General features: G+C 40.8%; 1 protein-coding gene across 1 annotated transcript in view; it reads right to left on the bottom strand.

Moving 5' to 3' along the window:
- The window catches only part of tjp1b (tight junction protein 1b), a 75,091-nt gene that overhangs the window by 34,950 nt on the left and 13,481 nt on the right, over positions 1-26,660 (bottom strand). Inside the window, 2 exon segments of the mRNA XM_030766561.1 lie at positions 21,480-21,648; positions 22,065-22,103. Of these exon segments, the coding sequence (XP_030622421.1) occupies positions 21,480-21,648; positions 22,065-22,103 (208 nt within the window).

Raw genomic sequence — 26,660 nt, 5'->3', positions numbered from 1 at the left:
CTCACTGTGGCTAAAGGGCCAATAACAAACCCACAAACAAAAACAAGGTGCCTAAACCATGTCAAATATTCTACACAAACTGTCTCATTGTCCTTGTGTCTACCCATGAGGTCTCAGATCGCTGTTTGTGAGTGAACACACATTAGTGACATAGACGAATGAGGAAAACCCCGATGCCTGGTTTACTACACATCACAACCTCAGATGACAATAATGTTGAGCATGCAAAGCTATCTGCCAAAGCTCATGGAATGCTAGTTTCAATACTCTACACTGGTAAAGAGCATTCCACCCATAAGGTAGAAGACAGCTAATCCACACAGTTTGCCTACTGATCATAAACACATACTAAAAACACGTGTTAGTAATAGCAAATTGTGCTCCCACAGCAAATTCAGAGAAATCATTTCCCCATGTGAACTAAGCTTTAAATTCAAATGGTCTAGAAACACAGGGTTCAGAACACTAACTTTGGGCCAAGTCCTCCACAGCCCTGAGATGTCATTGCTAAGCCCATATGGTATGTGAGTGCTGACTTCATAACAACTATGCTCAGGAGAGAGGACAGGACACTGGACTGCCTCTGCACAACATACTCTGCCCTCAATGACATTCAATTCAAAAGCCTATGATTATCAAATGTATATTGAGGACAGTTTTAGCCTTACATGTATATGAAAGCCTTGACAGCAGAGAACTTAATCTTCCTCACCTGAATAGGACATCAAAGTTTGAAACTCATGAATTATTTATAAGGTAGGCTGTGCCTTAACTTCTGCAGAGAGCCAGCAAATAAGACACTATCCAAAGGTATTTCAATAGAACAGCTTTAAATAAAAAAGCAATAGGCTACTGCCAATTTTTGAAAAATCAATTCAATTTTTTAAGCCTTTTTTGTCAGATACAAACTATGCTGAGTCACAAGAGATAGTAAAAACAAATGTGTCAGACTGACAAATAGTTTCTGGTCTGTCATCTTATAGGCATAAGATATGAGCACTGACATTTCCCTGACACATAGGGAGTTCTTAAGTCAGCTTGAATGACTGAAAAGCAATCCACCATCCAGTCTCCCAAAATCAAATGACAATACAGAGCATGAACAACGATTGGTATGATGACCTAAGAGACTAAAGCACTGTTTTTCTACACTGACAAGACAGGTCTAGGCAAGCAATTCTCTTCAAATTAATTTATGAAGTCACTCTGTGCGGTCTTTTTAAAAATATAGATTTCATTTATAAAGCAAACATTTTAGAACATTTCACATTATTTAAATTCTGTCACTTCAGACAGAGAACTTAGGGCGCGACCAGTGTAAACGGACACAAGTTTTCACAGCTGATATGGTGACTGATTCAAGTCAATGTTACGCAAGTGCAGATTAAATGATAACGCGTGACAGAGGTTTCGTTATAAAAAAGAGGACGAACAGGTAGAGTGCATTTCAGTGATGTCAGACCGGTTTCTCTGACACCTGTCGAAGGACAAGTGCAAGCTCTATGGTTTCAGGCGAAAAAAACCACGCCCATTTGCTGTTTGAGGAATGTTCGCTATCCAGTTCAAAATATGACGAACAGAGCCAAACATAAAATATGATGTAAACACCAGTGCAAATATGAGGCGCAGATGTAATCCAACTTTAACTGACACTGGAAATGCATAATGCTATCAGTAGCTGGCTACATTTCAAATCAGAATTATGTTAGCTACCAATCAATTAGTTCATTAAGTATAACGTTAAATAAAAATGTGTCTTGTGGTTGGCCAGGATATTAATACATTTCGCTAAACGACTGATATCTTTATGCTCCCAGTAATTTAATTTTGGCCTCAACTTGCCCATTCAAATGCTGTCATGATATCCCAATGTAGCTATCGAGTCAACAAGTGCCAAAAAGCTAACGATCTAGACTAGCACAATTACTCTGAAAATAAACAAGTCTTTATCCATTACTCCAGGACAGCAAAATTAATGAGACAACAAGCTAACTACAGCTGACGTTACAGTTATGCATCAGTGTTTGGCAGACGTCGCCAGAAGAACACAAACAATTTAAAATGTACCGAAACCACACCGTTATACTAAACAGTTACATTTTAAGCTGTATTTCTGATAGCCACATAACATTTACCGCTTCACAACGCGAACTAACCAGGGTACAACAAATTAAAGGTAACAGATCAAATTTATCAGGAATTCTTGAACTGTTATTTAATTAGTTAATTCAACAACATCATAAGCTGACAAAACGTCTCATCATAAAGCTCCCTAGCGTAGTCGTATCAGCTTCAGCTGTTCTAACTTTAGCCAAGTATCGCTAGCTAAGTGGCTAACTTGGCTATCACACCGGCATTTAATAAATCCGACTTTATGCTGGGGAGATATGGTTGATAAGGCAAATCATGCGACACGGGCAAGGTTACGTATCATTCGCCTATTATATGGATGACATTATGTTTATGGTTTAAAAAAATAACAAACACATACCTTATTCGAGGCAGCTCTGGCAGACATTTTGTTCCTTTAGCTACTTGCGACGAAGCAAGTTAGCCACCTATCGCTAGGTGTTGTGGCTAGCCTTTATCAGAGGATTCCGCCAGTTCAACACTGTGTAGAAAACGACCCTTTTATTCTTCCTCGCCCGGATGCCGCAGCGCCGGGCAAGCGTGCTTTAAGTGCTCTGGGTATAGAGCAACATATCAAAATACTGTTATGGTACAAAGTTCAACAGTCAGCGAGCTTTCTATCCAAGGATAGCTACCGTAGCTTTATGCTGTCGACCAGTGGTCACCGCTCGTGGTGTCGAAACGAAATGGTTTCACCAAATGGCACAAAAATCACGCGACTTCCGAGGAATGTGCGATTGTATTTTAATATTCCTTCATCAAAATACATTAACATATCCAATCAGATATGTATCGGAGCCCCAAGAAAGGGAAGAAGGGGTATACCGTCTTCACTGCCCCTCTGTTGCTCCACTGCAATGGCAGGCACAGGATGCCTTTCCCTCAACACTTCGACTCCAAGCAACAACCGTGACATGTCTGTCTGGGAAAGTCCATTGCATTTCTCCAGGGGTGGGAGGAAAACGGAACAGTAAACCGCGTCATGCATCCGTACAGCTGTACCAATACAAGGTCGAATATTCCGCTTATCATCATAATTAGCGGGTATTAGGGTCAAAATGGTTTGGTTGTCAGCATACATCTGTGTATCCAGTAAAATAACGACTACAAAAATAAAACGTTGGAAGGTTTAAGAATGAGTGACGCTGACTTCGTCTCAAGTCTGCGACTGGATGTCTGTGTGATGGCTCAACACATAGGAAGTGTAAACCGACTGAAAGTGCACAATTAGCAGATTAATTGAAATCTTTTTACAGATCCATTTAATCTTACAAACCTAAGCATGTTTTAAAGGACCGACGTCAACCTCACAATGCAGTAAGAATCTCACTATTCTAATAATAGATATATTTATATGAGAAGCCCTTTTTGAACAAAGTATGAAAACATATGAAATATGTGGAAATCGTGTGTTTTCAAAAATATATTTCATGCGTGGGTTGATTCCATACTTATGTTGATTTTATTTTTATTCATTTTAGTAGTAATACATAGGAGCTGTGGGTTTAGCTGTGGTTCTAACCACTAACCGAGCCGGAAACCTCACTCAGAAACAATTTCTCTTTTTTACACAAACCATTTCCTATGAAACGGCTCTCCAGCCCACACACACCTACATGCTCACACGACCCCTCCCCATCCACTGCCCAAAATGATCAGGCTACAAAAAATACAGCCCTGGGTTACTGTGCTCTAAGTTATGCTGTGATGGCTGTGGATATGAAAAACAAATATTAACCTATACATTATAAATGTTAAGTATAATAATATATTTCCAGATTTATTTCAAAAGCTTGTTTTGTTTTGCAGAATGTGTCTGAATAATACAGATAATGATGTTTCTTTTTCTCCTTGTTGTTGTTACTGTAATCATCATCATAAGTCTAATTTTAGACTTTTCAGAAATTTGTTGAGCTGATCACAATTCATCTCTGATCAATTTTGGAAGCAAAGAAAAAACAGAGGAGGAAGAGAGGAAAAAAGTGGTTGTGATGAAGTGTCAGTCCTTTATTAATATTAATAGTTTATGCCGATTATCACTCTGCTATGGCATTCCTACAGCCTAGGTTTTTCAGCAAACTTATAATATTTTCTCTTTATGCCCCTCCCATTGGCCTGTGCTGTTGCATGGCTGTGCTGTCAATCACCCTGTTGCTGGTAAATCAGGCAGAGCCGTGCCTCAAACTGGATCACTGCACTGAGATATAGTTGGAAGACTTCACCAGCAAGAGCATGTTTTGTGTGCAACTGAAGTCCCCAACCTTGACTCACCCAAGTTGCTGAAGGAAACTGTGCTCAACCCAAGTCCCAGTGTTTACACAAGTACACAAACAAACAGACAGCCTAACAAAGTATTAAATTCAACTTCTGTGTGGCCTAAGTCAAGATACATCTTGTTAACTTCAGTAAAACTAATGGTGTAATGCACACACACACACACACACACACACACACACACACACACACACACACACACACACACACGCACATGTACATACACGCACATGCCCATACATATAAACACGCACACGCATGCACACAAACACACACACACACACACACACACACACACACACACACACACACACACACACACATAAACTTTGAAATGGAAGAAAAAAATGAAGAGCTTTGTAAACATGGTTAAATGTTAAACTCGGAAGTCTGATGTGTCCTCTGGAGTCAAATTAAACATGAAAATGACACCATGTGAAGTGACACTATGGCCATGATTCAAATATTCTGCATGGCACCAGCTTTTTAATCATCAACTTAAACCTGACCTATCACAGGCCCAGTACACGAATGCTGGATGGAAACCAAGATTGGCAAAATTGATTTATTTCTTTGCCATACGTTGGAAATGACACTAGTTATTAGGTAATAATGACAAGCCAAAGATTTCTAATCTGCTTTAGCTGTTTTGCGTCAGTTTGATGGAAATAGGCTCTGAGCACAAAGTGCTACTGATGACCATCAACGCTCTTGTCATAATGTGGCACAGGCGTGATGGAGGAGCAGGAACAATGCCTCCTGACTCTTGTGTCTCTGTGTGGCACATCTCTCAGCTCTTCCAACATTAAAAATTCACTGTGTTCTATGCATCCACAGACCAGAATGCACAGTGGTACAGGCTAACTTCAGCAGATTCAGCAGAACTGACAATTCATCACAAAACTACATTTCTGACACACTGCCCAGCCCTTATAAAAGTGAATCTTTAAACGGAGAAGACAAATGTTATAGGGCTCAAGGCCAAAAGGTGTGGGGGAAAAATATGGTATTGTCACACTTCATTTCATAGTCTCTTTATGAGACATGTTTATTGTCTCAATAAGTATTAAATTAATAGTTTACTCTGACCATATAATATTCTGCTCAGTAATATTCTTTAAAATTATATCAGAGGGACTGTAAAGTTCAGAGGATTGCTGCATGACTGTAACTGTCATATTGCCTTACCTTTGTTTATTCACTTTAATAAATTGAGGAAATTCATTACTTATCACAAGGTATTCACTGTTATTATCAACACATTCATTGTTTGAGAAGCTTGTAAATGATATTTGCCAATTTGGTTTAAACGTGCCTTTGTCTTGCACGTGTTACCCTGATATTGTGCATATGCATTTCTGCTGCTCAAATAGGTGTATATTAGACTTTGATGTGCAAAAAGCCACAGGAGCTGATGACTAAGAGCTCTGTAAAAGCACCACTATAATCAGCTGCAGCAGACGAAGAAAGAAATGGAGAGAGAGAGAGTGAGGAGAGAGAGAGGGGAGAGAGAAGGAGATGGGAGGGCAGAGAGAGAGTGAGAGAGAGAAAGAGAGAGCAAGAGAGAGAGAGAGAGAGAGAGAGAGGCTGAAAGAAAAGAAGAAAAGACACCAGACAGACAAAGGCTCAGAGGAAGAGCTCTGAGAAGACAGATGAAATCAAGGCAATAAATGATAAAACTGATCTGGAAACTGCCATTCATGACCTTTCCCATGGGCAGTGTCAATGAAATTTAAACACAACTCCACCTTTTGGCATAGCTGCAAAATACAGCAACAACAACAACAGAAAAAACGAAGCGAAAAAAAAAACAAAAAAACAAAAAAAACAAGCCAAACCAACCAAGCAACCAACCAACCAAACAAACAAACATACAAACAAACATACAAACAAACATACAAACAAACAAAAACATTCCACAAAAATCTATCAGCTGAAGCAATTTCAAAACAAGACACATAAAACGTGTCTCTATTGTTAAACCCCACTTATTGCACCCATTGTTTCAGCTGCAGGCACAATGTAATTGTTCTGCTCAAATGCCCAACATCCTTAATGTTTACGCACACTCTGCGGCACGAAAGTGTTGGTGCTCTTTGTAATTCCCCGAGCGTCCCTATCTCCTATTATCTCTGGCCCTAATGAGCAGAGGGTAGATACAGACTCAATGTGATTCACCAGGAGACAGGGGTCCTCCAATGTTGCTGAGGTAAGGAGACCTCATGCAGTTCACGCTGGAGGAGAGAGGGATGAACAGGAGGGATGGGGGGATGGGGGAGGGCTTCTGTGATGGTGGGACAAGGTCACACAGATACCACAAACATGCGCTCATGTGCCTGAGTGAGGTTCCGCAGGAGACTCACTGTGCTTTACACTGATTACATAAGCTTCGTAATTACTTATATGTCTTTAGCTTATAATTAAAATTTCCTCACTGGTTTTTAATCCCTTGATAAACACTATCAGTTAAAGCCACTGTTGCTAAAACTTGCAGCATCTAATGTACAATGCACCTCATAAATATTCATGTCCACACACGCTCGCGCACACACACACAAACACTCATGCACGCACACGTACGCGTGCGCGCACACACACACACACACACACACACACACACACACACACACACACACACAAAGTAGCAAACGCAGTCACTCCTAGTAGCATATAAAACATTGCTATGTCTCCAGTTTGATATATAACACACATATCTGCTATGTTCAGCAATATTGAAAATGTACCCAGCTTTGAACAATGCAGCACAACTCATCTCTCAGTTAAATGCCTTATAGATGATGATAATATCAATTGTTCAGTGAAGCTTGAGATAAATGCAGTGCAAAGTTGCTTGGGCAACCTTTTCTACAAGGCTTCATCAAGGATAGCACTTATAATACCCATTTTTCATGAGTGTCCATCTTGGTTTATTTATACTTCCTTCAAGTACTGCATGTAGTTTATGCAGTTTTAGCTTCCTCAACCTTTCACAGTGATATGTATATCAGAGCCCAATGATTGCAGATATATGAATTTCAGTCATGCAGTGGACAAATTCTCCTGTCAGCCCTTCACATCACTGCCGAGTGGCACCCTCAGACACACAGTAAGTGCTCAGAGTGAGTCAACTGCATCCTGCAAAAGTGAATCAGCTAGTCATGAGGTGCTCCCTTTGTGTACTGCAACCCACTGAATCACCATACAGAACAGTCCTGTAAGCTACAGAGAAGAGAAGAGAAGAGAAGAGAAGAGAAGAGAAGAGAAGAGAAGAGAAGAGAAGAGAAGAGAAGAGAAGAGAAGAGAAAACATATCTGAGCACTACCACTGTCATTTGATATGGCTGAGAATGACTTTGTTCACACCTATACACACCATGACTACACACACTATGCTTGAAGACTTTTTTGATAGGCAGGCCAATGTGTGGCCTTTAATTGCCTTTTCTAGGTCTGACAGCTGAGGCTTTATCACTTAAAATTTGGCCTTATTTCCGAGTGCATCAGTGAAGGCAAAATCAGGAGGAGGAGAAGTTCCATTTGAGTTACAGTGTAACATTTGGCACTGGAATTTCAAAATGGACTGAAACATTTCTATTGTATTGATATGTGTTATCAAAATTCTCAGTGGGAAGGGGCTACCAGTATCTCACGAATGCAGATTAATTTTGAATCCTCATAAAAAGCAGTGAAGAGTCAAATGTTTTTTTTGGCTTGGGCCCTAGCTTTGTTTTCTCATTTATACAAACACAGAGCTGTTACGCAATGGCACCGTAACCCACGACAAAGGGCAACACACTCTGTAATCCCACAACATCCTGTCAAACTGCCTGGGCGCCAAACTCCCCACTGTGACATCACACAAGACAATACCGTTTGGTAATGTCTTACACAAGGCCCCCTAATTCCCCACGATTACGCAGTGGCACTCTGGAGCATTAACTGGATAAATAGACAGAGGGAAAGAGTACTGCAGTTCTCTGAGTAAGCCAATAAGTGCATCCAGCTTTCGACTGCTTTCAAAAGAAAAAGAAAATTGCAGGTGTGTGTGCATTTGTGTGTATATACAGTAAGTACTTCATGAGGATTAATGAAGCAACTTCTGTAAATGTCATTAGGTTAGAGATGAGCAGTCAGGTGCCTTCAGAACGACAGGTGAGTAATGAAGTTTATGTATTAGCTTTTTCCCTCCTTCGATTTCCATTTTCATGAGCATCGAAAACGAAGGCCCTGCTCTGTGGATTTCTGTCCTGTCAGCTGTTGTGAAGCAGCCACACTGTAAAGCAATTAAGCCATTGATTTTGAGGAGGACTCATTTTGTGCTTACTGGTCTGTCGATACTCCTGGAGGGAATGATTAAGTCCAATTTTTGTTATTTTTAACCACAATTTCACTCCAAACATCAAGGGCAAGAGCTTGTGTTTTCAGCCACTTGTCCCAGGTTTTATCTTACGCCAATGATGTCTGACTGGGAAATAAATGTTTGACAGTTCTGCGGCTATATTGACTGTGGGGCATACAGAAGGAGACGAACCAGGCATGCTAAGTTCGGAATCTAGAGTGGTATTTCCACCCCTCTGTTTAGACGAGGAATTGGGAAAGAACTCCGACTCGTGTCCAGATCTGACTTGGTTCATTCATTTGATAGAGGGTGATATTTCTTGGAAGACTATTGTCTTTATGGGAGACGCTTCAGATCTCATGTCTGTTATGTTTGTACTAAGCTAACATACTGCCACTTTTGGCCGCAATCCAGTTTTTTAAGAACTATCAGCAGTTATACAACGGCAAGTTTACAGGCCTGTGCAATCTGCGGGCCTACATGACTGAGCACCACACATAAACACAAGATTTATTTGAAAATTGGAACATGTGTTTCTAAAGCCCTTAAAAATACAGAATCAATACCATTTATGATTAAATGCCTCCAGACCAAGGGCAGATAAAGCCCCTCCCCTAGAGCTGCAGAGCTGCTGTTCCAAAGTTTTTACTCAAAACGTACCAAAAACCTGCTTGTCCCTGCTATTTAGATGTTTGTCTGGGCTTTAATTGTCTAAATCAGGTCTGTAGACTTACAGTAAACACAAACAGTGTGTACACTCAGGAGGAGGAAGTCTTCCTGCCACTGGCCAGTGATATCACCGTGAGGGGACAACGTTTTGGGTCAAGGCTGTCACAGAGACAGAGGGGAAGACAAACTCATTGTGACACGGAGGAGGTCTGTGCTGTGATTCAGATGACAGAGGCATTTGATGGGAACAGTGGTATTGATTTAAGGGGCCGCGTGACTAAACTGAGGAGCTCAGAGAAGCACAAGTGGGCAAAGCCCAGCAGGGTAGGGCTTCTGCCCTGTCCTGACAATTAATCTCAGCAACAGGATAAATATACTATGATTAAGCCATGAAAATATCAGGTACCTCCAGAGAGCTCTCCTCTAGAAGACTGTGCCTGTCAATACGAATCTAGGGAGAATTCCTGACTTTTTTTGAATATCTTCCACTTATTCCAAATGTAGGATTTTCAAGTATTTAGAATCTAATTGAAGCAGTTGAAACCATGTTGCAATAGCAACAGCTATATTAAATGTTGTTGTATTAAAAAAGTTTAAATAACAGGCTTATGTGATCAAATAACACTGGATGATAAATATGAAGCAACTATTTGTAACACGGTGTTTCAGTCCCATTCCCCATCAGTCTAAGGTAGCACCACAGTCCCAGCTGAACTGTCTTCCAATGCTTTATTCCTAATGTTGTCTGAATTAACAGAGGAGAAATTAAACCACAAAGACAAAAGACTATGTCAGTGAAATCTGTTTAGTGCATAGCAGAAAACCGAATTAAAAATAAAAAAGACAGTCTTCTCTCCTGTTATTCCATTTTTCGTTTTCAGGTGCTGAATCAAATTTTTCTCTCCCTGAATAAAAGCAGACACACCCTACTCACCTCTCTCTCCCTCTCATTCTTGTAGTTAATGATCTAACACAGTTTTATACAGGTTGCCCTAATGTTTTATGCTTGTTTGATTGATGCTCTAAGCACCACTGACAGGAAAACGTACGGGTGGCAAGGGTAAAACCATTAGCGAACACAGCAGCTCCTGACTGGGGACCTCGGACTGGGTTTTTGAGATGGGGGGAGTTCAGGGGCAAGAGTGAGAATGAGGGAAGAGAAACCAGCCGCAGGGGTAATCTACCGCACTGCGCAAAAATCACACACACACACACACACACACACACACACACACACACACACACACATGTACAATGCAATAAATCTTTTCTCCCTCACAATTTTTCTAGAAATCAATTCTGCTAATTCCCACCTGCTCTGCTACAGTGGGTAGCACTGGGTCACATTTGTGACTCAGCCTAATAGCCCCATGATGTCTCGCAGGGCTGAGAGACCCTCTTTCTTACTGCTTTTATCACGGGAATGAGAGGCGGTCTCTGGGTGTGTGTGCGTGTGCAAATGAGTTTATGTTCTGGGAAGCATATTTGATTGTAGGTGTGTGTGTGTGTGTGTGGGTGTATATGTGTGGGAATGTGTGTGTGTGTACTTGCATTGGTTAATGTGTGTGTGTGTGTGTGTGTGTATGTGTTTGTGTCTGAATCTGTGTGTATAAATGCATCTCTGTATGAGTGTGTGTATCCGTGTTTGTGGGTATTTGTATGTGTGTGTGTTTGTGTTGGCTATTTATGTGTGTGTGTCTGTGTTTATGTATTAGTCACTGTGTTGGCTGGCAGTAAGCCTAATATGATTCACTCTCTTACAGAAAGACAGGTGCAAGTAAATCTGACTCTTACGAGACGTTCCCATTCCAGGAATATCAGATGGCCAATGCCGAGTCTTATTCACTCACTGCATAATCATCATAAAGTGACCACACAACCCATTCTATTACACTCATCCTCAGTCATCTGATCACAGAGCTGAATATCTCAGATATATCAACCATATTTCTGTCTCACCCAAAGCAATTACACATCATATGGTGATGGCCACTTCAATGGCCTCTGTCACATAAACCTAACTGATTATTGTACACAGTGACCGGGAAGATCCATCTACAGGCATGTGCAGCCAATGGCTGAACCCATTTCTATGGAAATCCTAGATGGTCGAAGACAATTTTTCTCTTCACAAGCGAAACTCAAGGGCAGAGTAAAAGGTTGAAAGGACACCAGCACAAAGAGCAGATTTTCAGTGAATGGTCTCGGCTGATTATAGAAACCAGGAGAAACATGAGTCGCTGATTCCATTACCCATATGGTAAAACACATAGTCCAAATTCCATCTGACTGTATTCATTAAGAAAGACTGACACATCCCACATTCCTATCTACAACACACTCACACACACACACCACACACCACACACCACACACACACACCACACACTCACACACACACATCACACACTCACACACACACACCACACATCACACACCACACATCACACACTCACACACACACACCCCACATCACACACCACACATCACACACTCACACACACACATCACACACTCACACACGCACACCACACATCACACACACACACACCACACATCACACACCACATACACACACTCACACACACACACCACACATCACACACCCCCAGACCTCCACTTCATTATCATTATGTAATCACAGGTACCTTAATCAGCCTCATTAAACTAAAAATTAAATTTTTAAAATAATTTCATAAACACATCCTAAGGCTCTTTTGTCCGGTAATAACACATTTTGAATTCTGCACGTGAACAGTTATTCTTGTGAGAAACAGTTGTGGGAATGCTGGTGTATCAGTAAAGCGAATTCTCCCACCAGCGGAGTTGAACCTGTCACCCTCTCTCTCCCTTTGGAGAACCGTAAATATGCTAATAGTGACGTTCCAGAGGGATGAGGTCATAACATTCTCTGAAATGCCGCGGCTGTCTGTTTTAATGGTAAAACTCTGCCCCCTGCAGGATATCACAAGCACATAAGTCTTAATCTACCCTCAATATTCCTCATTAACACAAGTATTGGGCACAAACCCAGCAGATTCAGAGGGGACAATAAATTTTGTATTTGCTCAGTAAAAGAGTCTAAGCCATTAACTCAAACAGGGTAGAATGTGTTGCACTGAACTGGCTGTAACAGCACACAGGCATGCTTGTTGGTTTCAGCTTAGTCACAGTCATGTCAAGAAATAACGCTACCAAGGGGGCTGAAATACGCTCTAAACAAATTGTTTTGTGCTTAAAAACTGTCCTTTAAAGACATTACTTCCAGCAATTCTTGGGAGTGACATTAGTCTGTTCCTCTCTTCATTTTGCTGTATGGGAGGTCTTTTCCTCTTTTCGTAGCTCAGGGTGACAGTTGGACTTGGCATTTACTGAACTATAATGAATCAGTTGACCAAGGGGCCTATTAACTACATAATAAAATACCCGAAGCAAACCCTTTCACTCTTATCGTGTGGCATGTGATTATGAAAACATTCAGTTTGGAGATAATTTGGAAATAAATATATTTAAAGGTATTTTTACTCTGAAAGGTTCCATCTCATTGCACCGTAGTATTTGCCATGTGGGTAGGTCTGTGTGGGTGAGAGTGCGGCCGCATTCATTCTCACCCAAAGGCAGTGAGAGGAATGAATCACTTTAGACTCTCTGCAGCATATGGCACCTCCATGGGCATCCACACAGATCCCACAAATGCAAACACACAGCAAAACCCAGCCCAGCCCTACAGAGAGAGCCACAGAGAGCATTTCCATACACAGAAATATAACAGACAGAGATAGAGACACACACACACACTCACACACACGTGCATGATAAGATGAAATAGACATATAGACCAACGCCCTACACGATCATACAGAAAAACGGTTTGCTCCCAAATACAGAAACACAGCAGTGGATCAACGCACAAAGCCAGAGAAATTGCAGGCCACAGATGCAGGGATGCCTCAGATTAAACCAAACAGTGGCTCCTCCATGAGTCCCTGCTTCTAGAGACAGACTTAATGCAGTCCTCCAGATGAGGCAGAGTGCTCTCCATTTGAGTGAATTAGTTTTTTTTTTTTTTTATTATTTAAAAATTTTTTTTTTTTTTTTACAATTGCTTTGATTAATTTTTCTGAACGTGCAAATGTGTAAAAGAGTCCAAACATTCAAGATTCTTTACACACAATGCAAAAGCTCTTGTTTTGGGGGCAAATGCTTGCAGCCTAAACACATCTGTGTCATATAAATTGGTAAATAAGGCAAATGGTTCTCACAGCAGCTGACACTTAGATACTGTTGTCACAGAAATATACTCATTGCTGTATTTCAAAATAAAACTGCTATCATCAAACAGATTATCTCTCTATGCTTATATTTTGGTTATCCACATTCCACTTAGCTCAGTCACAGCTCGGAAGAAGAAGCAAATTTGAATGAAAAAAAAAAATCCAAATAATATTGGCACAATCTAAAATATATAAGTATACATTACTACACAATATATTGTGAATTGTATACAAATCAATAACTGTTTGAGGTATATTGGACCATGACATGCCTCCATTCAGATAATGTAGTACATGGTTCCGAATTTTGCATTATAATTTCATGAAATGATGACAGAATGTGGCGTACCAGCTTGAAATACAACTGAAAAACTATTATTGCTTTGTGAAAAGTATCAACGGATGTGCTATTAACACATAGACACATAAGATTTGAGGAATTGTTACCTCCATTATTTTCATGAACAAGTCTCTATTTTGCTAAATTATTAAATATTGTAGTGTATTAATGTTTGACATAGAATTCATAACATCTAAAACAATGTTGCAGCCATGAAGTTAAATTATGTAATAAATATTTGATATTATCACATTTCTTGTGATAATATTAAGTTAATATTAAATTAATTAATTTAATATATTCACACACACACACACACACACACACCTGAGCCACCATGGCCAATCATTATCATTACTTCAGTTGATACGCAGCCACCACTCATCTCATCATCTCATTAACCATCAGTCAAACATGTCTGTCAATACGGCCTCTGAGATTTAGACTCAACTCTTTCTCCTGGTTTATGTGTAGTAGATGAGAGACAGTGAGAGATAGAGAGAAAGAGAGAGTGAGATAGAGAGAGAATGCCAAGGAACACAGCCCTTTAAGAGCAGGGAGTACAACACTCTTTCATTAAACACCAGCACAAGTTTTATCATCATAGCGGACCATACAAACAAATCAACACAGGCAGCACAGACTGAGTGGGTTCTGTTGAAATGTGTTATATATGGAGACAGAGAAATGATCTTATCTGTGACATGCTAAAGCACTCCTAAACCGATCTATTATTATTATTATTGTTATCGTTATTATTATTATTTAGTACAAATATATTAGTACAAAGTCCATGAAATGTTGGGTTTTGAAATTTCTTTGTCTGCCTGAAAGTCCATGCTTGAACATAGGAAAAACTTCAAATAGAAACATGTTTGATTAAAAAAAGAAAAAAGAAAGAAAGAGAGAAAGGAAGAAACATAACATAATGATTTCAGATGTCATGAGAACAATAGAGGGATGCTGGGAACATGAACAGTGTAGTGAAAGCCCCTGTGGCCACGCTCTGTCATTACAGCAGTTTTCAGATTACGTAACCATACGCTGTGCAGTGGGATGAAGCAAGAATAGATCCACACTGGTGTCAATAAAGCTCAATTAGGTTTCCCCTTGAAGAGTGGTTCTGTTCTATGCGTTTCACAATGATGTTAAAAAAAATTACAAGTGGTCCACAGCAATACCTCCACGCAGTAAGAGGGAAAAACAAGAAATGATCCTGAAAAAGCTCTAAAAATAAACACTCAAAGCAGATTTAGGGGAAACTGTTTCAATGTCTCGATATCAGTGAATTGTCCTACAATTACAATTTACAATCTGGCATTTAGCAGACGCTTTTAACCAAAGGTATTTACAATAAGTGCATCAATCAGATCACATTGCCCCAAAAGCAGAGATCACAATAAGGCTGTAGATTAATTACCCTCAGTATCACGCTCCTGGAATTCTGTGACAATATACAATTTGTATTTGACGGAGAAGTTGGTCAATTACTATTTTATTCATTGGAGAGTTGCATTACCTTCCAAAATTTCTCTGCTACTACTTGATAGTGTCACTTGCAAATATAGCACTTTAATGATTGTGATATATGTTTGCATCACACATCTAATTAGTGGATACAGCTCGCTATATGTAACAAAGCCCATGACATAGGAAATGAAGCTACTCCCCTGCACAGGAGCAGTGCTGTATGTGATGTGCCATATGTTTAGTGTGTTGGGGCAACACAGTCACACGGATGCCCCCCTCTCTGTCCTCAAGGATTAGATCTACAGCTGGCCTGACCCCCCTCCTTCCCTCCCCAAACCCCCAGGACTCTGTGCTCTAACACGCTACATACCTCTTCCATACACAGCACAAATGCACAACCACACACACAAAACATGCAACGCCTCACTCACACACAACTCACAACATGCTACACCTTATTCACATATAGGAGAAATAAACACACACAAAACACACACACATACACACACACAAAAATACATATGAAACACACTACACCTCGCTCACATACAAATTAGACATACAGAAAACACAGAGCAATTCCCAAAAACACAGACAGTTGGACCTACACTCATACACAACATAAATGGAAATGTCACACACACTTGAAAAGGGTGAACATCATAAAAGTTTGCCTGAGAGCACATGAGAGTCACGTATGCCCCGCCATGTTCCTGTTCGGCACAAGATAAAATGTGATGCGTGCACACACACACACACACACACACACACATACACGTGTCCACACACTACACCTCAGACACACATGCACACACACACGCATGCACACACGTGTCCACACTTTACACCTCACACGTGCACACACACACACACACACACACACACACACACACACTCTGATAAATCATAATCCACGTATACATTTTCTAGGCTGTTCCAGTGTCACACAGAACAAAACGTTCTCCTCCCTCTCTCCTCTCTCTTATCAGGCTCAGGGGGAGCCTCCTCCAATCAACTCCCCTCCCTCTCCTCTTCTCTCCTCTCCTCTCCTCTCCTCACTGCTCAAGGTAAACTGGCTCTCCATCCCTCTCCCCCTCCCCCTCCTTCACTGTGGAAAAAACCCTTTCCTTGCTTCCCTCACTCCTCCCCATGGACATCTCTCGTGTTCGTGCCTCTTTCTCTGCATTCCAAAACCCCTCCTTCACTACCACAAAAGCATATCACACACACAAATACACACACACACACACACACACCACACACCACACACCACACACCACACACACACACCACACACTCACACACACACACCACACACTCACACACACACACCACACACACATTCTGAACAAATACCCTCCCCTCACACTCCTCTCCTCTTTTCACCCTCTTGTTAACAGCCCACCCCCCTTTGCTCTCCTGAAAGAGGATGGAGCTTCCTCATCCCTCTCTCATCTCTCCCCCTGCATTTCTCATCTTGTTCTTCTCTCTCCTTACAGCCCAATCTACACCTTGCAGTCCCTTGAATATGTAGATTGGTTAATTCAGCTGCGGTTTTGCTTCCTGCAAATGCAGCAGCAGCACTTTCACTAGACTGAGCAGCCAATAAAATGCTTACGCTGGTATTTTTTAGGTGGAGGAGGAGGGGCATGCTTGTTCAAAGCAGACCGCAGCGAAGTGTGTTTTGAAAACTGTGTGTGTGTGTGTGTGTGTGTGTGTGTGTGTGTGTGTGTGTGTGTGTGTGTGCGCGCGCGAGTGGCAAGGGGGTGTGCGCACGTGTGCATGCATGAAGGAGTGGAGAAGATCTATAAAAGCCAATACCAGATTAAGACACTGAGTGAGGTCAGTTTGATGTACAATAGGTTAGTGATCTTGCACCTTGCTGTAGTAATTAGTAAAATCCCACTTTGATCCTGGCTCACTTTCATCCATTAGATTGTGAGGACCTTTGTCACCTCTGAATCTAGCCTCTCTGTGCACTCTGCAGCAGGAAAAAAAGCAAACTTCAACTTATTTATTTATTTGCTCTTCAAAATTAGCTGACAATGCATATAAATGAGAAAACACAAGTAAATACTGCTTGGGAAAAGAGATGCATATTCCTGCTGCAATCAAGCCCCACGGTTATGATTAGAGTGGGTAGAGTGTCATCTTCATCAACTCTAAAAGGGCCGGAAGGGTTCTGAGTGGATGTAAAAATCTTTCAGCATATATTACAAAATGGTTCATGTCGATTACAGGAGGATAATTCAGATAAAATGAAGAAATAAAAAAGCCTTCAAGGATACATGGATGACTGAAAAAGTCAGAGAAAATTGAGGACAGAAATTGCAATATCAGTTATGCAAAATTAACCGTCTGATCAGTGTACTTTTGACATTGAAGGTGTCCTTGGCATGGGAGAGTGAAGGAAAGCAGAGAGTGAAGGAGAGCAGGAGGGGACAGAAGACTGTAACAGAGAAATAACACGATGTGTTAGATGAACAAATGAGAAGGACAGAAAAAATAGAACATTTAGGTGAAAAAAAGAGATCATTGAGATCAAGAGATGAATGGAAAGATGAACAAAGAGAGATGACTGCATTAGATAGAGTAAAACGGGGAGGGGGGGGGGTCTTGTGCTTTAATCAAATACAGGGTTTTGTGATACACTCCAAGGTGCTGCAGATTTTTATTCTTTGTCCAACTTCTCTCCCTCTCTCTCTCTCTCTCTCTCTCTCTCTCTCTCCCTCTCTCTCTCTCTCTCTCTCTCTCTCTCTCTCTTCCTCTCTCTCTCTCTCTCTCTCTCTCTCTCTCTCTCTCTCTCCCTGAGCTGTGTATCACTCTGCAGCCTTTGCACTAACAACCGATTCAAGCTCTCTGTGAGCAAGTGTGCCGCTTGCCAACACAAACGACACTAGGAGTGGGAACGCAGCCAAATGCTCGACTTGACTACTAAGGCAGAAATTTTATTATTCAAATCAACAAGAGATTAATACGTAAATGCACAATAAAAACACCAGCTACCTTCCACAGCCACAAATACCTCATTCAAAAATATGTCATCATGCACGCGTCTCGACACAATGCATCTGAACCTGCCCCTCTTTCAGCGTCAGCAGGAACTAACTACGCTGTTACATTTTGTGGTACGTGGATGATGTTTGTGTCTCCGCCGGGTGTAAAAACAAAAAAAAAAGCCTGACATTTCTGCAGCGAGGTAGTGACGGTGAGAATGGCAGCAGCACTGAGCTCCTCACTCAAGCGTCCCACAGCCCCATCACTCACTGTGAGCCGGACGCTTACGTTCATCAGTGGAATCTGGGATTCAGGCCAGTCAGCAAGTTTCCCTGCACACGCCGCATGCTCCCATCAGACAGAGAGCAAAGAGAGATATATGTTCTGTATAAAAGAACGAGGCCCTGGACTGAAATCTCCCTTTTATCTCAACGGCCTGCGTGTGTGCAGGCCATAACCATGGCTGAGTAGCAGGCATTAAAATCAGTAATGAGAGAGTGATAAGTCGCTCTGTTTTTATAGTAAAGGTTAATCAAAGGATAGGTGCATCGCTATGGCAACAAATTGTTTAAGCATTTTGCTATTACTTAAAGAAGAGATCACCTCTTTCTTATTACACATAATGATTTTGCAGACAAGCAAATCAGTTTGATGTTCATTTTCTGATGGTCTCAGTTCTTTTTAATGAATTAGAAGCACAACAAAAATTTCTTTAAATAAAAGGCTCAGTCCCCCAGACACCATCTTTCAATTTCAGGGCTTTTCCAGCGCATTTTTATTCTACACCAGCACTAACACATCTAATTCATTGTGTCAACTAATTATCAAGCTCTTGATTAATTGAATCAACTGTTCCAGTGCAGAGCTAGATGTGCATTCCTGCAGGTCCCTAGGGTTGATGATGGGAAAGGCAGTTGTGGAGCAGACAGATGCTTCAGGGAGAACAGAGAGAGAGAGAGAGAGAAAGAGAGAGAGAGAAAGAGAGAGAGAGAGAGAGAGAGAGAGAGCTGTTCAACTGCAGGACAGCCCAGTCTCCTGGCATCAAGTCAAAGGAGCTATTAGACTGTCAATTAAACTGAAGAGGCTTCAAGCCCTCCATGGCCTCAGCAAGTCGCTCCCTCAGCGTGTCCCTGGGAAAACAGGTTTTTCCATCATCTGTGAAAACTGCTATTAAGTTTTTCAATTAAATTTTGACCATGAGTGAGGTAGATTGTCTTTTTGATGTTTTATATTTATTTAATAATAGCTAAGCAATCTTAGTACAGATTTAAATACTGATTTTTGATACTAATCAATACAATGCACTCTCATAAATGTAATTAATGCTAATTATGATCATTTTGTTTAGTTCTTTATTATAGAAGTATAAAAGATACTTTGTGACTTTTTTAAAAAAGGAGGAAAGTCTTACAAGAAAAGCTTATTGTAATTATGATGTCACTTGGTTAGATTATAAGAGTAAGTATATGAAAAAATTAACAATTGTAATAAGAAATATTTTTTTCGATCAGATTGTTATGAAAGGTGATTCAGTGCTTTCCCACGCTTTATCAGAGACTGAACACAGGTTTCTTTGATCCCAGATGTATTCATACATAATCATATCTATACTAATAAATTTATCATAAATATTCATTTACAGGCACTGTCCTGTGGTCACACTGTACAGCATGTCATTCCTCTTTTCCAACCCATCTGGTCTGCTGAGTCACAACAATATTCTTCAGAACCCATGGGTTTCCAGCCAATCAGTGCCTTCTTATGTCAGAACATTGTGACCTCTGTTGAAATACAAGGATTTACTTTTTTCCTCCGTGTTCCTAACTTCAGCAACCTCCACCCCTATTCAGTATGTATGACAATGTGACAATGTTAACTGTAGCTAATCTCTAAAACACACACATACACATGTGTGCATGCAAGCACACATGCGTGCGCACACACACACACACACACTCACACACACGCAGTGTAAACCAAAAGGCAGCTGTGTTTTTGGCCAGCACTCACGTTAGTGTCAGTGTTAGTGTTACTGTTAGCTCTTTATCTTGTGAAGTCTACAAATGAATGTCCTCCTCGGTTCTCTCGTCAGTCTTACTCCAACAAAAAGGCTCAGGACACAGAGAAACCAGGACTTGACTCATCCTACAGCTCGACTGTTGGTAATTATTTTGATGAAGTGAGATTTACGCCCGTTCATCACCAAACTAATTTATAATTATTGCTTTTTTGTGTCGTGGTCCCAAACCTCTGGATCATTCTTAGGGTTTAGAGCATTCAGGAGGAAACAAGCAAACCATTAAGCTTGAAGTTCAAGCTCACAGCCCTCTAGTTACAGAGCTACTGCTCTTACTCATCCACTATGAATCAAGATCTCGTTTTTTTCCTTTGTACTATCCACTGCACGGTGAGCACCTCTCCCCTGTCAAAATAGCTGCCATTACCACTTTACCACAGAGGCCAATTGCAATGCAACAACACTGTTTACGCCTCCTCAGTTTCCCATATGGAGAGTTCTCAGTATTCTGAGCGCCCCAAAGGGGGGTTAACCTGAAAAGTAAGTGCAACCACACAATGTATCCGTAAACCACTCATAAAGTATGCATACATTCTGCATGACAGTTTTATAAAGTATTTAGTGTGCATAACTGATGAAGGTCTTACAGCGTGGAGTGTTGTTTTAAAAGTTAGAGGTGATACGGAAAGATTGCTAATGTTTGAACTCTGAGGATGAAGGAGCTGTCATGAACCTCTCTGCTTGTGTTACATTTTTGATGGCTGTATACGCAAAGTAAAACTGCTGTAAATGCTGCAAGTTTCAAACAGCCGTACGCAAAATCAAACTGGCACAAGCACTTTTTCCCACATATTTAAGGAATCACTTCTTTTTAAAGTGAGTAACCATTTACACCACACACACGCGCACACACACACACACAGAGACACACACACACAGAGCCATTGCACTTTGTTACATTTTCACATACGTTTGAGTCGAGGAGGTCAATGCTGTCCAGACTCTTGCTACGATGGATCCGGCCCTTTATTCTGCGCAGGGATGGCTTCCCCTGGACGCTGCTCTCTGAGTCGTCCAGCAGCGAGGACAGCGACAGGGTTTCAGGAGTGGGGATGAAGCTGTGGATTTTAGGGTAGCGCCTGGGGTTTGAGAGAGACAGTGTAATAAACATCAGGAAGGAACAGCTGAATCAAATTAAAATCCAATCCGTGACTCTCCTTGCTAAACATGTAACAGTTTGGTTAAGGTGAAGCAAAACCTTTGATATATTTACAGATCTCTCGACATCATTTTTTTTCTCCAATGCACAGCACATTTTTAAACTTGCTCAGCACTAACGCATCAGATTTCACTTGACAACTGATCACCCACCCATCAACAGGCTACATCAGTTAAGTTTGCGCAGGGTGGACGAAAAATGCATGGTACAGTTCTGCAGAGCTGGGTTTGTATTAAAAAAACCAAACAACAACAACGACAACAAAAAAACAACAACCAAGGTCTGTACCAAAGAAATAGTTCTGTTATGGTGGAAGAGTAAAGGAAGTGTGCTTACACAGCTGGACCGTAGTTGTCTTGGTGCCGTTTAGGGACCCTAAGATGGCACAGAGATAGAAGAGGAGAAAGAGAAGAAAATAGAAGTTATGTCAGAAAAAATAAACATTTGACAAGGTCTCTATAAAGCTAATGTTAACCATTCTGGCACCTCTAACCATAAATTAACATTGAAAATTAACTGTTTCACAAACAAGTCTTAATAAAAAATCAAGAGGATAACAAGACTTTTACTATAATTAGACACTTAAAATCAGAGCATGCTGTAAAGACAAAAAGTCAGTCTGACTGAATTTCATACAGTGGTATCTTGAATTATTACATACATTTTCAAGGTGACTTTGCAGTTTAATAATAAAGACAAAATATTCATGCACAAGTCTGAGCAGCATGTTCTTACACCATTTTTTTGGTGATGATGCATTCATAAAGACACCCCTAAATATAAGTTATTTTTTCAATAATGCTGACAACACCATATAGATATCTACCTGCTGTTAAATTTAACAAGGTTAATATGGCATAAAAATGTGACCAGAAATAATTTTATTCATCCTTATTGTAGGTTTATGTTAAGAATTGTGCATGTGTGTGTGTGTGTGTGTGTGTGTGTGATCAGTCATGTGATCTTATCTCAGTGTGAGTGCTGGTGAATATATCTTCCCTCATTACATCATTATCCCCCATCCTAATCGGTGGCTGCTTTTAATAATGAGTACCGCCTCGCTAAGACACAGGATAGCACCGTAGGCATGAGTCACAGAGAGAGAGGGAGAGAGAGAGAGACAGAGAGAGATGTGGAGGAGGAGGAGAAAAGTGGTTCAAGGGCTTTTAGAGTTTTAAAGTCATTTTCGCCCAATGGGGATCGGATTTAAAGGCACAGAACGCCGGCAGGACAGACATTTGGAAAACATCAGCATGACGGAGGAAAAACTCTCTAAAGAGGTATGAATATCACATGGCAGTGCCACAGTGAGATGGACAGCCAGAGGGAGTAAAGTGTATGAGCCTGGCATTTTTGTCTGTCATCCCAGCATCAGCATCTTCTGTACGGTTACATAAGCCAGTGTTCATCAACAAACATTAAACATCTATACTACACAGAAGGCACACTCACGTTTCATTTTAAATCAATGTCTCAGTAAAAAGCCATGCGTCTCAACACAATCCCCCAATGTGCCGATAAGATGCACAGAGTACACCAACACCACACATATGGTTTCTCTTGTCATACTGTGCTCCGTGGTTTTGAAGCATTGCTTTGCAAAATACACACATACACGAGACATGGTATTCCCAAATGTTTCGACTCTAATTACACAGGTCCTAACGATGTATTCTGCTCCTGTGAGATAAGTGCTGTCCTATCTCAGGCACAGAGGGTCACAGGGACACCCCTTTCTGTGTTACTGCTTTAGTGCAGAATCGACAAGAAATTTAACTGATCTAAGACCGTGCCAAGGAAGAACATACATGTGCGTATCACACACAGAGAGCTTTGTTGTTCAGTTGTTGAAATTTGAGCCATGAATTCACACACAGAGAGCTTTGTTGTTTAGTTGTTGAAATTTGAGCCATGAATTCACACACAGAGAGCTTTGTTGTTTAGTTGTTGAAATTTGAGCCATGAATTATTCGTACTACATTTGATCTCTGTGGACTCTAAAACATCTCTTATGTCATAAAATGGTACATTATTCATGTGTATGTATGAGAATATATACATATCTGATGGTTTCGAAAGATGTTTCTATTTAAATGTTATGCCAGGACATTGCCTAGGCAACTACTTACAACACTGTTAACTCCTTTAGGGTTAGCGTGAAACAACAAAACAACGATAAACTACAAGATCTGACACAAATGCATTTGTTACACAGAAATCCCATTGTCACACTGTCAGGCATGGTTATTCCAGCCAGAACGAGTGACACTGGAGTACCTAAAAAGACTGGATTACATTTCAAAAGCAGATAAGTATTTTTCTTTTTTTTTGAGTTTGATTGTGAGAGCAGATGATTACAGTCCAGTTTGTGTGTAGTTATTGGCTTACTAGAAAAAATGAGTTACACAACCCATTTTGATGCCTGCTGTTCTCACAATGATTTTAGTGTACAACACATTGCCTATGGAAACAGTCACTCAGAAAAAAAATGCTGGTATGGATATTTAATTATCAGATAATGCTGTTGGTTTAGGAAAAGGGCACCGACACCACTTTTCTTCTTAATCGACAGTGTGCTGGCCATATTTATTTGGCCATCTTTCTGAGGGTTTGACCAAATGACATCACTGGCCGCAGTTATGCAATATGAGAGACGCTGTGTGATTATGACAAGACCTTTTTTTTTTGTTATTGTCACTATAGTGTGATAATGGCTTGAATTTTTCAAATAACTTCTGTCCTCGTGACAGTAAGACATCAGGGTACATTGAGAGGCTTTGCTGAGTCTAAAGCAAGCAGATCTCAGTAAGGCAAGTCTCTCTTGTTTCAATGCCCTAGCTGTAGTACCAGCCAAAGGGAAGAATCATTTACATATTAAGTGGCAGATTAGAGAAACCTCCTGGGGTGCAACAGACGAATTTCTAAGAATACCAGAAAAATCAAAAGAATTTAAAACCCCATCTTAAGCACCCCCATGCTACTCTTATTCAGCGTGTGAAATAGCCCAGCGAAAAAAAGGAAGGGGAAAAAAGGAGGACAAAGAGATCGGTGTGTAACGGAGGTTAAGGTTAGCCGAGGAAAAAAAGGGGGGTTGGGGCAGATTCACCTTCAGTTCACCCTTCAAATTCAGATAGTATCAAATTAAAAGTGTCTGTGAGACACCACGCAGGGACGAACTGCCACCTGTAGATAAATACACAGAGAATGACGTCTGAGGCATGAGTCACTCATTAGGAAGAAAAGGTCTCTGTAAGCACACTGGTTTAGAGAATCTGGAGACCATAGGTGAGAAGTGAGCGAATGCCCCTGTGCCGACTGGCCTCAGATGCGATGCTGGTGCATGCAGTTTGCTACAGAGGCTGATATGGCATTTCAAACACCGGTGTAAGCAGATGCCTAATGTCATTACAGCCCAAACAAAGGACAGGAGGTAGTCAATAATAAACTGTGGTAGTCCATGCAGTCCCCTGACCTCTTCTTATGTGCCTCACAGAGCCATCAGAAACAATTAGTGAAAGCAATAAAGGATGCTGCTTAATCAGCAAGTCAATGTGCAGGGCTCCGGTCTGTGCCACCAGTGTCCGCACGGGGTAAAAGTTTTTCAGTCAGAGGAGAGGGCTGGATGTAACCTACTTTACCCCCAGCACCCAAAAAAAGAAAAATCACTTCACTCTCTGCTTGTGGAACCTACAGATACTGTGGCCAGACTGATGAAGGCCACACACTGGCTAGAGCTGGCATGGGACAACCAGTGAGGAACAGGCTAATGCCAACCAATCATAAAGCACAGGATCAATTATAGCAAAATATCGTTATCAAGGATTGTAGCCCTATTAAAATGATCTAAACTCGGCTTATTGGGAGACTTTTTTATTTATTTATTTATTTATTTTTTCCCATGAATAGAAATAGAGAAGACAGGACATGCCTGCAAATGGCTGATAACCTTTTTGAAAAGCCTTGCAGATTTAGAAACAACTGGGTCTGTATCGATGAGTTGTTCACTTTTACATTCTAAGGGCTATGTGTGGCATGTGATAAGCAATCTTCTGAATTTAGTTATTCCTGTTTCCTCTTACACACACGCACGTGCGCACACACACGCACACACACACACACACACACACACGGAGTGTAAACAGAGACACACATGTAGAGAGGCCTGTGGCTGCCAACTGGCTGTAAAGTTCATTATGCCAGGTTAACGCTAATCTGTGGAATAGTTTTTAAGACTGGAGGGAAAAGGAACATCTGGTGTGTTATCATAATTCAGAGAACAGCTGGATTATCAGAGTTAAGGTTCTTACACTCCTCACAAGTAACTCTGAGCCTCTAAAAATTTTTATGTTTAAAATGCACCACTGTAAGGGCTAAAAGTCAAATACGAATTTTCCTGCATAAAAACATTTAACACAGAACCTGAGATATTTCTTATTTTGAAACAATTCTATGCAGTGATTTGATTACTGGTCTCCACTAAGACGTTGACTTTGTGCCTTAAAAACAGTGGTTTACATATGTTGACCAGATAAATCACTGTTTCTGCACTCATTTCCAGGATAAGCACAGTAATAGTCAAGATATGAGACAAAAAGTTTCCCTGCAGTAAACTTCTAATTAAAATTCTGAGCCAATAATCATCTTCCTCTTTTCTATCTTATCTTCAGCTCACAGGGCCAGATTTACTAACGTCGACCATACTAACATTATTTTTGTGTCAAGTCAGCAGCAGGACGAGGGAAACGATCCATTACAAATACCCTGACCTGTCACTGACCTTTGTAATGGCACTGTGCACGGCTTTAAAAAACTGCATTTGCTGAGGGCTTTAGGAAATCAGGACACGACCATGCTCTCTGTTACCACTCCCATTCACTTCTTCATTTATTATTAACTTTTGCCTGCTCTTTATGTAGTGAACACAATATATTT

The sequence above is a fragment of the Chanos chanos genome, chromosome 2 (assembly GCF_902362185.1).
Source record: "Chanos chanos chromosome 2, fChaCha1.1, whole genome shotgun sequence".
NCBI classification, from domain to species: domain Eukaryota; kingdom Metazoa; phylum Chordata; class Actinopteri; order Gonorynchiformes; family Chanidae; genus Chanos; species Chanos chanos.
The sequence above is the reverse complement of the archived record's forward strand: the minus strand, read 5'-3'. Positions and strand labels throughout refer to the sequence as shown.